The sequence below is a fragment of the Heterocephalus glaber genome, unplaced genomic scaffold (assembly GCF_053883595.1).
Source record: "Heterocephalus glaber isolate CG9 unplaced genomic scaffold, H.glaber_assembly_v1.0 deba00001452, whole genome shotgun sequence".
Lineage (NCBI taxonomy): Eukaryota > Metazoa > Chordata > Mammalia > Rodentia > Bathyergidae > Heterocephalus > Heterocephalus glaber.
In genome coordinates, this window is record NW_028258302.1 from 4,022,825 (window position 1) to 4,035,807 (window position 12,983).

General features: G+C 41.7%; 1 protein-coding gene across 1 annotated transcript in view; it reads left to right on the forward strand.

Annotated features, from left to right (window-relative positions):
* The first annotated feature begins 244 nt into the window (after positions 1–244).
* The window catches only part of Ppt1 (palmitoyl-protein thioesterase 1), a 34,808-nt gene continuing 22,069 nt past the window's right edge, over positions 245–12,983 (forward strand). Inside the window, exons 1-5 of the mRNA XM_004851045.3 lie at positions 245–393; positions 7,570–7,679; positions 7,901–8,028; positions 8,505–8,575; positions 10,029–10,131. Of these exons, the coding sequence (XP_004851102.1) occupies positions 270–393; positions 7,570–7,679; positions 7,901–8,028; positions 8,505–8,575; positions 10,029–10,131 (536 nt within the window). The 5' untranslated portion in view covers positions 245–269. The remainder of the gene's footprint in view (positions 394–7,569; positions 7,680–7,900; positions 8,029–8,504; positions 8,576–10,028; positions 10,132–12,983) is intronic.

The window sequence follows — 12,983 nt, forward strand, 5'->3', positions numbered from 1 at the left end:
AATCAGTGAAAGGATGTCAGGCACTTAGAATAGTGGCTGGTGTGCAGTAAGCGTTAAACAAACGCGAGCAATACTTTCGATTCACCCTGGCAGCGCAGAAGCCCCAGGCAGCAGCACCTGGCTGGGAGCGGTCCCTGGGAGGCTGCAGGTGGATGCTCACGATGCAGCTGCGGAGAAGCACCTGGCACTGGGCAGCCCCGCCCCCTGCCCCGCCCCCGCGAGTGTAGTTCCCGGCCGGCGCGCGGCCACGCTCACATGATTGAGCCAAGATGGCGTCGCCGGGCTCGCTGTGGCTCTTGGCTGCTGCTCTGCTGCCGTGGTCCTGCCACGCTCGGGCGCTGGGGCATCCCGATCTGCCCTTGCCGTTGCCGCTGGTGATCTGGCATGGGATGGGTGAGTGCGTGAGGAGAGATCCAAAGGCTTTGGCAAACTCTTTTCCAGCCTAGATTCCCATCTGCAAAATGAGCGTAAGGCGAGCACAGTCCTTTCACAGCATCCGCTGGCCCGATGTTAGGATTTTAGGAGCTGCTCTGCTTTGGGAGAAAGGGAAAGAGAGCTATCCGTTTGTAGAGAGCTGAGCAGGCTTCGGGGTTTCACGCTGCAGCAGGGTCAGGCAGGTGTGTGTCTGCTTGCACGACGCATCCATCCTTTTACTCCTTCACACCTCGACCAGGGATTTGCTAGGCGGCGGCATTTCATTTATATCTTTAATGCGTAGTGAGCACCTACTAGGCGCTGAGGATACAGCAGTGAACGAAACAAACTAAATTGTTTGCCCATTTAGAACTTACTTTCCAGTAGGAGAGACAGACCAAGAAATAAATAAAACATACATATCAAATGGTGATAATTCAATGGCGAAAAAACAGGGGTGAGAGGAAGGAGAAAGAACCTGGAAAGGTCAGGAAAGTACTTGCTGAGAAAGTGACATCGGAGCAAAAATCCGAAGTGGATAGAGAAGGTAACAATTGGATATGTAGTAGAAAGAATAGCAAATGCAAAAGCTCTGAGGCAGAACTATATACTGTAAGTTTAAGGAACAGCATTCAGATCAGTGTGATTGGATCTAAGTGAGCAAGGGGACAGAATAGAGGTTTAAATTAGAAAGATTGGGTGAAGATGTCGAGCCTAAGATTAATGTAGAGACTGGCTAGAGTGAGAGAGAAACTTTTTGGGCAAATGAGTGACATGATCTGACTTATGTTTTAAAATGATCACTCAGAGTGTTCTATTCAGAATAGATTATAGGAGAGCCAGGGACAGCTGTAGGGAGACAGGAAGTTATTGCAGTAATTTAAACAAAAGATGATAATGGCTTGGAGCTGTATAGGAGCAGTAGAGGTGTTGGGAAATGGTCAAAGTTTGGCTGTATTTTGAAAGTGGAACCTGTGGGATTTATAAGTGGCATGAGAGAAAGAAGCCAGAGATGACTCTACTGGTTTGGGTGTGGAGAACTAGAAGGGTAAAGTTGTCATTTTCCCAAGGTGGAGGAGCCTTAGTATGGGCCAGTTTGGGGAAGTGGTCGATCCAGAATCTACTTTTGGGATCCTTGTTACACAACTGAGAGATGTTATAGAGGCATCTGAGTTGGGAGCCGTGGGCATCTGGCTAGCATTTAAAGCTTTCTGAGGCTGGCAGGATCACCTGGGCAGTGAACCCTGGCAGGGTTCTGAGCTCTGAGGCATTTCAGCATTTGGAGGCAGAGGAGATTGAGAGAAATTAGCAAAAGAGACAGTGACAGAACACCATGTGGGGTTAAGGGAAATCAGGATAATGCAGTGTCAGGGAAGCCAAGTCAAGACAAAAAATGTTTCAGAAGAAAGAGAACTGCGCTTGGTGATGCACATGTGTAATCCCAGCTATCTTGGAGGCTTTGGCAGTAGGATGTAAATTCCAGGCCACCCTGGGGAACTTGGCGAGATGCTATCTCCAAATTAATTTTTTTTTTTTTAGACAGGGTCTCACTATGTAGTTCAGGCTGACCTTGAACTCACTATGTAACCCAGGCTGACCTCAAATTTGCAGTGATCCTCCTGCCTCAGCCTCCTGAGTGTTGGGATTCTGTAATCAGATGCACCACTACACCTGGCTTCAAAATAAAAGAGGGGGGATGGGAATGTAACTCAGTGATAGAGTGCTTGCCTACCATATGAAAGACCCTGGGATCCATATCCAGTATAGCAAAAGAAAAAAAAAAGGATGTGTTGCTCACTCATGTAAGATCAGGACTGAGAACTGATTATTGTATTTAGCTATATGAAGATCCTTAAAGATCTTGACAAAAGCAGTTTTGGGGGAGTGACGAGAATGAGAGCTGTATTGAAATGGGTTTAAAAAAAAAAACATTCAGGGCCGGGGATTTAGCTCAGTGGTTCCACTGCTTGCCTCACAAGTGCAAGGACCCGAGTTTGATCCCTGGTACCAAAAGAAAAGAAAAAACATTCAAGCAGGGTCTGATGCTGTATGCCTGTAATCCCAGCACTTGGGAGACAGAGGCAGGAGGATTGCTGCAAGTTCAAGGCCAACCTGAGCTACATAATGAGTTCAAGATCAGCCTTAATTACATAGTGAAAACTTGTCTCAAAAAAAAAAAAAAGCAATAGAGAGAGAGAGACATGATCCCAGCCTATTTCCCCACTAGCGGTCAGTTTGTCCCTGGTTCTTAGTTCTACTTTCTTGACAAGAAAAGGAACAAGCCTGGGACTAGGATGAGTCAAGGAGGCACCTAGAATGCAAAGTAAAGAGGAAATTGCTCCTAAGTTTGTGACATTCTGGAGCAGCACTTGCACAAACCTGTTTTGTTTCCCTAATTCTGGCTCTGAAGAGAATTCTTGGAGTCTCTTTCCCCAAGTGTCCCTTAAGGTAAAGGAGGGGAATTTATACCAATGCTTACTTTTTCTTTTTAAATTTGGTCCCCTGAGCTGGGTGTGGTGGCACATGCCTGTAATCCCAGTTCTCAGGAGGCTGAGGCAGGAGGATCGCCATGAGTTTGAGGCCAGCCTGGGGTATGTGGTGAGTTCAGGGCCAGCCTGAACTACAAAAGTGAGACCCTGTCTCACCCCCCTAATAAAAAAAAATGAATAAATAAATTTGGTCCCCCACCGTGCATGGTGGTGCATGCCTGTAATCTCAGCACTGGGGAGACCGAGGCAGAAGGATCCCTGTGAGGATCCCTGGGACTACATAGTGAGGCCTTGTCTTAACACCCTCCTGAAAAAATGTTGGTGCTTCAGTTATAATTTGGGGGCTTTTTAGGGGGGTACTAGGGATTGAACCCAGGGTCTTCACAGTGATCAGCCCTTTTTATTTTGAGACAGGATATCATTAATTTGCTAAATTGTCCAGACTGGGCTTAAATTTGTGATCCACCTGTCTTAGCCTCCCAGAGTGCTAGGATTATAGGTTTATGCTACCAGGCCTGGCTTCTTATGAGCTTTTGAAGTTTGTTATTATTTGATACACCAAGCAGAAAGTGTTTTTTATCTTTTTTTAAAATTGTGTTTGAATTCGTTTTGGAGTGCACAATTCAGTGGCACTGAGTATATTCACAATGTTGTGCAACCACCACTTCCCTCTCATTTCAAAATTTCTCAACACCCCAGAAAAAAATCCATATACATTAAATAATTATTTCATTCCATCTCCTACCACTTCCCAATTACTTGTAGCCTACTTTTTATCTATGGAGTTGCCTAATCTGGATATGCATCTTATAAAAGGTATCACATAATAGATGACCTTTTGCTTGGGCTTATTTCTCTTGACATAATGTTTTCATGGTTCATCCAAGTTTTTGTTTTTCAGTTTAATGTGTTTTTGTAGCAGCATATTGTTGGATCTTGCTTCTTGATCCATTCTGTCAGTCTGTTTCTTTTGACTGGTGAATTGAGACCACTTACATTGATGGTTATAACTGATATGTATTGACTTATCCTTGCATGTTATTTTCTTGTTGTTGGTCCCTTTTTTCTCCCTCTGTTTAATCATTTCCCTTGCCTAGTGGATCCATTCTGTTGGGGTTCATGGAGTTGTAGTCCTTGTTATCTGTCTAGAATGTCCTTCAGAACATTTTGGAGTGCTGGTTTGGTGTTTATGAATTTCCTAAGGTGTTCTTTGTCATGGAAGTATTTTATTTCTCCATCAATTTTGAAAGATAATTTTTTTTTTTTGGTACCGGGGATCAAATTCAGGACCTTGTGCTTGCAAGGCAGGCGCCGGAACCACTGAGCTAAATCCCCAGCCCTGAAAGATAATTTTGAGACATGAATCGGGGTTGGAGGTTGTTTTCTTTTAAGGCTTGAAGTACTTCACTCCAAGCTCTCTTTTACTTGAAGGTTTGTGTTGAGAAGTCTGCTGTGATTCTTATGGGCTTTCCTTTATGGGTGATTTGTTTCTCTAACAGCTTTTAATATTCTGTTCTTGTGTTGAATTTCTGAAATCTTTTATTTATTTATTTATTTATTTATTTATTTTTGTTATCAGGGATTGAACTCAGGACCTTGTGCTTGCGAGGCAGGTGCCGGAACCACTGAGCTAAATCCCAGGCCCCTAATTTCTGAAATCTTGACTATTATGTGCCTTGGTGTAGTTTTTTTTATCATGGCTAATTGAAGTTCTATATGCCTCACTTATCTGTATGTCAAATTTTTTTTCCATGCTTGGAAAGTTTTCTGCCATTACTTCTGGAATAGGATTTTTATGTAGTTTGCCCTATCTCCTGCTTTTTCATTGACTCCAGTCAATCTTATGTTATTCATGTTTGCATCATCTAGCAACTGTTGGATTAATTTTTCATAGCCCCTTGCTATTTTTAAGAGATCTTTCTCTTTTTTAAAAATAAATTTTATTTTACCCCATTCCTTCTTCAAGTCTCCTCCCCTCCCTATATACAAAAGCTTTGTTTCCATTTAAGAAATCTTTATTTTCACGATTGCTAACTGCAATCCTCTCTTCTATCTCTGATATTCCTTCCTCATATTGGCTCATTCTGCTGCCTATACTTTCAATGGAATTTTTAATTTCCTGGATATCTGTTTGAATCTGTTTCATGGATTCCATTTCTTTCCTATGCTGGGCTTTCATGGTTTCTGTCATTTTCCTGAGCTGCTCTATTTTTTTAATCTGTATCTGCTCTAGAGTCACTAACCATGTCTTTCAATATGGTCACCATCTCTGTAGTTATTTGAGAAATTATTTATGATTTGATTTTTCTAGAGCCTCTTTCATCTGCTTGGTTACTTCCACTATTACCACTTCAGAGAGTCCAGGTGGGTGGGTTTCAAATTGTTCCACCTCATTTCCCCCTGGGTTTGCCTTTGTTGAGTCTGGGGTTGCATATTGCTTAAGTGTCTTCTCATTTTCTGTTTTCTAAAGTTTAATTCCTGGGCTGATGATTGTAAATTGCTTATGGCAGGAAGCTTAATCTAGTATTTAGAATGCTTAGAAATGACTACTTCTCAAAGATGTCTTCCAGGTATATCTGGCTTTTGCATTTTGAGTCTGTTGCAAGATCCTACCTCTTCAATTTATTGGGGATGAGAAGTTGCGGCCTGTTTGGCCTAACCCCTTTTTCTTTGCCACTGGCCGATAGTATTGTTTATGACCCTTAGGTAGTCTCAGTCCTGGCTCACCAGGAGGAACAACTGATTAGAACAACTATGTCACCTTGGCTAAAGTAGTACAATCAGTAGCAACAATAGTATCAAACACAGCTTAGAGAAGGAAAAACTATTGATTTGCTACCTTTAGCCGATTGAACTAGATTTGTAGTTATATAACAAAACCTAAAACAAACCAGAAAAATGTATGCAGTAAATATCCCCTCAATATTACAATTTTACCCTCAGGGGAGAAAATTTAAAAGGGTTTGGGAGGAGGAATAGAGAAATAGAAGAAGAGGAAGAGATTAGAAGCAAGGCTGGGGCCGGGGATTTAGCTCAGTGGTTTCGCAGCCTGCTGCGCATTCACAAGGACCTGAGTTTGATCCCCTGTACCAAAAAAAAAAAAAAAAAAGCAAGACTGGAGAACAAAGGAACATTACACAAACTTTGGGAAACTGGTGAAGAAGAGGAGAGAGAGAAGGAAGAAAAATAAAAACAAGAACAGAACAACAACAAGAAAAACTAGAAACAATGTTCACACATAAAAACAAGAACAGTCAAGATAAAGCAAAAGAAAAAAAAGTCCACTTCCAGGCACTGTTACTGGTAGACAAAGTGGGCAGACAAAGTCCAGATCCATGCTGATTAATCCCAACAAGCCAGACTTATGGCTGTGTAGTGGATAATCCTAGTAAACCTGCACCTTTAGTTCTGAAGCTCAGGCTGGTTTTTGGCTGTGAGGCTGGAGCTTGTTTTCTTCAGCCTCCACCACCCACTGTGCTTCGACTTGAATTCTTACCCTGATGGAGTCAGCCTACAGCTGCTCTGAGTTCTGAGCAAGCTACCAGCCAATTGCCCTCTCCTGGGGAATGTCTGAACCCAAATAATTCACCAGCCACTGCAGTCTGCTGTGCCTACTGCTCCATTCCACTTGTGCTTTTTTCCATGGAGGCCTCTGGAGTTGCCAGCAGTCACTGTATGTCTGCAGGTTCAGGCCGCCTTTCCCACACAGTGAGTCAGGGCTCAGGGAGAGAAAATCACTTGCCATCTCCTTCTTTGTTGAAGTTTCTCTCTTTGCTTAAATTCTAGCTTCAGATCCTTGGTAGATCCTGGGGAGCCACTTCCCTCCTCTTTCTCACATTGCTCTATTCCAGTGTCTGGATACCAGATCTCAGAGAGGCTGTTTCCTTGCTGTTCACCACTCTGCTGTCTTCCGAGAAGTCCTGTTTTTGTTTTTTGAACCAGGGTGTCACAATATAGTTTATTTATTTATTTATCTCACAATATAGTTTAGACTGGCTATGTTAATTACTTTTCTCTTGTTGCTGGGACAAAATACCTAACACCCAATGTTAAAGGGGGGAAGGTTTATTTGGGTTACAATTTGTCCATAATTGGCTGAATACAAGGCAGAGTGGCACATGGCAGATGGGTAACAGTTCATGGCAGAAAGAAAGTAGCAAAGCAAGTGAGGGACCTTAACACTGTCTTTATCACTTAACATATGTCACTTCTATCTTATTCAGAGTACTTAGTGTGGGTAGCATTCACATCTTTAATTCTAGTATCCTTGGGCCTAGCATAGCACCATGAATCAATCACATACTCTAGATCCAGCCATCTCTGTAAAAGCCCCAACTAAAACCTCATGAGGCTTTGGGGGAAAATCTAAATACAAGACATAACACTGGTCTTGAACTCACTATGTAGCCCAGGTAGTCCTTGAACTTTTGTCGATCCTTTTGCCTCAGTCTCCCAAGTGCTGGCATTTTAGGTGGGAGCTACCACACCCAGCATGCCATACTCTGTATATTCTGGATGATAAACTCAGATACATGTTTTGCAAATGTCTTCTCCTTTTCTGTATGTTGTCTTTTCACATTCTTGATAATGCCCTTTAAGATACAAAAATTTTAAAGAATAATGTTATTTTGATTAATGAGTTTCCTTTAATGTTTTTGTTGGCTAGGAGACAGTTGTTGTAATCCCCTGAGCATGGGTGCTATTAAAAAAATGGTGGAGAAGAAAATACCTGGAATTTATGTCTTGTCTTTAGAGATTGGGAAGAACATCAAAGAGGTAAGCACTTTGCAGCTCTGTTCACTTGAAGGCTTGCTTGCTAGTTTCATAGAATGCACTATCAGAATGCTTCAGCTTGCATTTCTGGCAGCATTGAGTCAATGATACTTTCCCTTCCTTCCCATGCATGAGGGTGTCAGCCTAAGTGGGTTCACTTCTAGAGAAGATGCCAGGGGTTGCTTTCAGTCCCATCTTTCACTTCTCTGTGGCTCCTTTTTTAGGACATGGAGAACAGCTTCTTCTTGAATGTCAATTCCCAAGTAAGGACAGTGTGTCAGATTCTTGCTAACGATCCTAAATTGCAGCAAGGCTACAATGCTATGGGATTCTCCCAGGGAGGCCAATTTCTGTAAGTATCAGAGTTAATCCACTACCTTCTCCCTGTCTCATTTTTTTGGTGGTACTGGGAATTGAACACAGGGCTCCACGCATACGAGGCAGGCATTCTATCACTGAGCTATGTCCCTCTCCTGAATCATCCAGGCTAACCTGAAACTTGTGATCCTCCTTTTTCAGCCACCCAAGTAGCTGAGATTACAAGCATATGCCACTATGCCCATCCAGTACTCTCAACTCTTGGGATCTTCCCCTGACTTGAAAAGGAAACTATTCTAAAATATCCCTGTGTAAGAAGCTTTATGGAGCTCAATTTATTTTCTGTGAAAAAAATGAAGTTTGGGTTTGACCACATCAGAGGAAAATCCCAGAACTTTCTCTATGGCTTTGGCGAACTACAGTGTATTACATAGTTTAATCTGTGGAGCTGACTTTCCATAAGGCATTTCTGCCTGAGAGTCAGCTGATAAACCTGTTTTATTTCCCTAGGAGAGCAGTGGTTCAAAGATGCCCATCACCTCCCATGATTAATCTGATTACATTTGGGGCACAACATCAAGGTAACTTTGACCCCTGTATCTCCTCTATCCCTGTGCCAATCCACACGGCCCTTTTGACTTTTAACAGTGTAGCAGCTCTGTTTGCACATAGGTCAGCCATCCTTGTAAATCCCAGCATCAATGGGGACACAGGAAAGACAAAGCATCCCAGAGCTCTAACAGCAGGGGAATCATTAGTTGCCATCTCCTCCCCAGTTTAATCAGTGGGATTTCGTGGAGGTCAGCTTTGCGCGTTGGCAGCCACCATAGCCAGTGAGGTTTAACTGAAGCACAATCAATGCTAGTTGAAAGATTTCATGGAGGAGAGATGGTTGCAACCACATGGCAAGTGGCAGTAAAGGACTTAGGAAAATGGAATGGCTTTTCCTGTTTTCTGACATTGGTGCTGTGGTATTGAATTTAGGCATAGGCAAAAAAATTGCGTGTAAAATTTTTTTGTCTGTAAATTTAACAGAGAAAAGTAGCAGGTTTTCTGTTTAGACAGAATCACATTTTTTAGGCCTGAAGATGTGTCCTTGGGCTAGAATTTTCTCTCTCTCATCATGATTATAACTGTTAGCAGGTGTAGTGTGGGAGCAGAATTCTCTGAATTGTCAGGAAACCTGGATTCATCCAGTTAACTATCACTCGTGGGCAAGGCAGTTTATCTTAGATCCCTTTCACAGGTGGGAGAGACTAAAATATGGCCCTGCTCATCTTGTGGAAATTTTTCAGATGAAGTGGAAATAATAGGAAAATACTTACAAAAATTTAGTACAAGTATTATGAAATGTGGGTTGGTAAAAACAATTTATCATTCATTCAACAAAGATTTGTCAAAGGACAGACTAGTGGTTGTAATTGTTTTCTTTTCTTTTCTTTCCTTTTGAGATCTTGAACTCATCATGTAGCCCAGGCTTGCCTTCAGCTCCTGCTTTAGCCTACCCTACTGAATCCTAAGATTATAGGCATGCATCGCCACAGCTGTCTACTAAACCATTTTATGTAAGGGACTTGCATACCCATGGATTTTGATGTCTTTTGGGAGTTCTAGAACCAGTCCCTCTTGGATATCAAGGGATGACTGAATATCCTTGGCATTAGCTTGGTACTCCAAAAATGTTTCTTGCTGAGGATGAGTATTACTGGAAGGAAGAAAGGGCAGGAAGTGGAGACTGCTTGGAATAGGTTAGCCATCTATGATGTCCCTAAGCCAAGGCCCACGAGGGGAAGTGCAGCCACGTGCTGTAGTACAGAATCAGCACACAGCCTGGAGGCAGCAGGGCAAAGCTGTAGGACAAAAAGTGCGGGACTACCAGGAGGAAGCGGGTTACACTGTTAAATCTTGGCATTTCAGGAAGAACTGAAGGAGATTAAAGTCTTGCTCTTGCCCCATTTCATTTTTCATTGTACCTTGAACCCAATAGGTACTTGGTGTATGATTATTGATGCATGGCTATTTATCTTTTCCCAGGTGTCTTTGGATTCCCTCGATGCCCAGGGGAGAGCTCTCACATCTGTGACTTCATCCGAAAAATACTGAATGCTGCAGCTTACTCCAAAGTTGTTCAGGAACGGTGTGTATGTTAGCTGCAAGGACACAAACCGCCACTGTGTGAAAACAGCATGCTCAGGTTCATGCTAGCAGTGATTCTAGGAGTAACTGCTAATAATACTCAAATAGCATATTTTTTATTGTTATATCTGCATTATCTGCTCAGGTTTAAAAGTGTTAAGTGTCTAAACCTACAAGTGCTCTACACTTTTATTCTAAATCTTGCTTATGTGCCTCAGAAAAATCTATCCTTCTCTTTCTTTGGATTTCTTTGTTTTGTGGACTAAAATACAACCCTTGGTAACCAGTATTATGTTGTTAAATAAGCAGTCAGTGGGGGTGAGAAATAACACCTAAATACTGATTACAATTGGTAGATTTAATACAAGTATCTAAATCTAAACCTAAAAGTGCTCTAATAATAATCTTAATTTTTTAAGAAAAAGTAAAACATTATTTTCCTATGTAGCAAGAATGTAATTATAACAAATTTCCACACCTTAAAAAAAATTTTTTTTTGTGATGCTTGGGATTGAATTCAGGATCTTGTGCATGGCAGGCAAGTGCTCTACCACTGAGCTACACCCCTAGCCCTTCTATTGTTTAAATTTTATTTTGAGATAGTGTCTTGCTGAGTTGTCCAGGCTGGCCTCACATTACCATTCTTTTGCCTCAACCTCCCAAGTAACTGGGTTTATAGGCATGTGCCAGTGTGACTAGCCCCCATTCTTAAAAAAAGAAAAAAAAGCCTTTAGAAAGTACTAAGCCCAAGAAATTAGTATTTGGAGGACAGATTCTTCTTGTCAGCAGATAGGGTCAGCCAGCCACTCATACATCACTGTCCCTGACTTCTCAAATATGATCAGGTATTTAAAAATACACAGAATCACTTTTGGAGTATATTCTTGTTCACTTGTTTCTAAACTTAATTAAACATCAGAACTGCTAGAAATTTACTAAAGATAGGTTCCCGAGAAATTCTAATTTAGTGTTCCTAGTTGGATCTGCAATATTCTATGTGATAGCTGGGGCTTAGGATCAACTAATACGGTTTTGGTATCTATCCTGGGGGTTTTCTAAGTGTACTATTCTTGTCAAATAACAACTCTCTAATCCAGCTTCCAAAGAACAACTTTTATTAGAAACCGTTTTCTCAGGTACAGCCTTGTGACCAACCAGTAAACTTGCTTTTTTTCTTTCCTACCTGTTGGCTACACCAGACACAAAGCTGTCTTGAGCCAAAAGTGTTATCTGATGGTCAGTTCAGGAAATTTTTTATCTCCACCTTTTTTCCCCATGACAACCCAAACCACCCCAAGCTTTATTTAGCCTTCCCCTGGTTGTCTGGCTTAGTTGTTTTGTCCTATCTGTTCTCATTTATGTGTATGGCCTCTTCAAACTTCATTCTTTCTTTTTTCTAATTCCTGCCTTCTCTTGAGATTTGTTTTGTGGACTAAAATACAACCCTTCGTAACCAGAATTATGTTAAATGATGATAAATGACTGGCCAGTAGGGGTGAGAAGTGACACCTAAATACTGGTTAAAAGGGGTAGATTGATGTGTTCATCTTCACTTCCTCCTTAAACTTTAATAAAGTAATAGAAAAGAATTTTAAAAGGGCCGGCAATTTAGCTCAGTGGCACCACGCCGGCCTCGAAAGCACAAGGTCCTGAGTTCAATCCCCGGTACAAAAAAAAAAAAAAAAAAAAAACGTGTGGGGGATAAACCCACTAAGGCAAAAGAACAGGAGAGGAGTTAAGATATAAAAGATGTCTGCACAGTTTTGAAAGAGAGAAAATAAAAGAAAGTATGAAGATTGTTTTAGCAGAACAGAGGAAGTTGAAGCCTTCACATCTGTAGAGGGCTACACTGCAAGAAGGGGGCAGATTCACCTTCTCCAGCTCCAGAAAGGCTCAGGAATTAGAGCTATTAAGATGCTTTGGAAGGCCTAAATAGTAGAACTGAAAGCAAGACTTTGGTTAGACTCCCCAGTTACCTATGTGCATACTCAAATGATCACTTTTCCTCCACTCTGACCAGAGAAGTAAAACTGATTTTATGGAGCAATTTGCTTAGAGAAGGCCCAGACTTAGTGATAACAAGGAAGTGTGGTGAGAAAACTATTGCCCTGAAAACCCATTACCTGCACTCCTGCTCAGCCTCCAGAATGATAGCAGCCAGGATTATTCCCTGCTAGGCTGAGTTCAGTGGACTCCCGTGTGGAAAAACTAACTAGAGAAAAGACTTTGAGATTGAGTCTTTGGAGTCCTCCAGCAAGTCTGGACCCCTCCTGATTACCATATATCAAAGCCACCAGTACGTAAGCTCTGGTCTGAGCTCTGCTATTGCATGAAGAGCTTCCAGTCAGCCCGTGCCTTGTTTAAATGTGAATGTTGAGTCACAGACCCCCAGTCAGACATCTGAGGAAAGCTTCTAACATGAGAGATTGAAATGAGCAGTTAGTAAAAAGGAACTTGGAAAAAACAGATGGCAATTAAAGAAGCAGAAAAAAACTGGAGAAAAAAAAAAGCCCTCCAGATCTTTAGGTTCTACCTCTATGGATTCACACAATCTCTAGTAAAAATATTTTTTAAAAATATATCTGTAGGAACCTGTAAAAACTAGCTAGAAGGCAAGGTACAGATCTTTGTAATCTGAAGGAAGATAATTTCCAACCTACAATTGTGCATATGTAACCCCAAGAAGAAATCAAGTGTGGGAGAAAATAAAGATACTATATTTTCAGACATGCAAAAAGATGGCAAAATGACTTTCCGTGCCCTCTTTCTAGGGTTTTTTTTTTTGTATCAGGGATTGAACTCAGAACCTTGCGCTTGCAAGGCAGGCACAGTGCCACTGAGCTAAATCCCCAG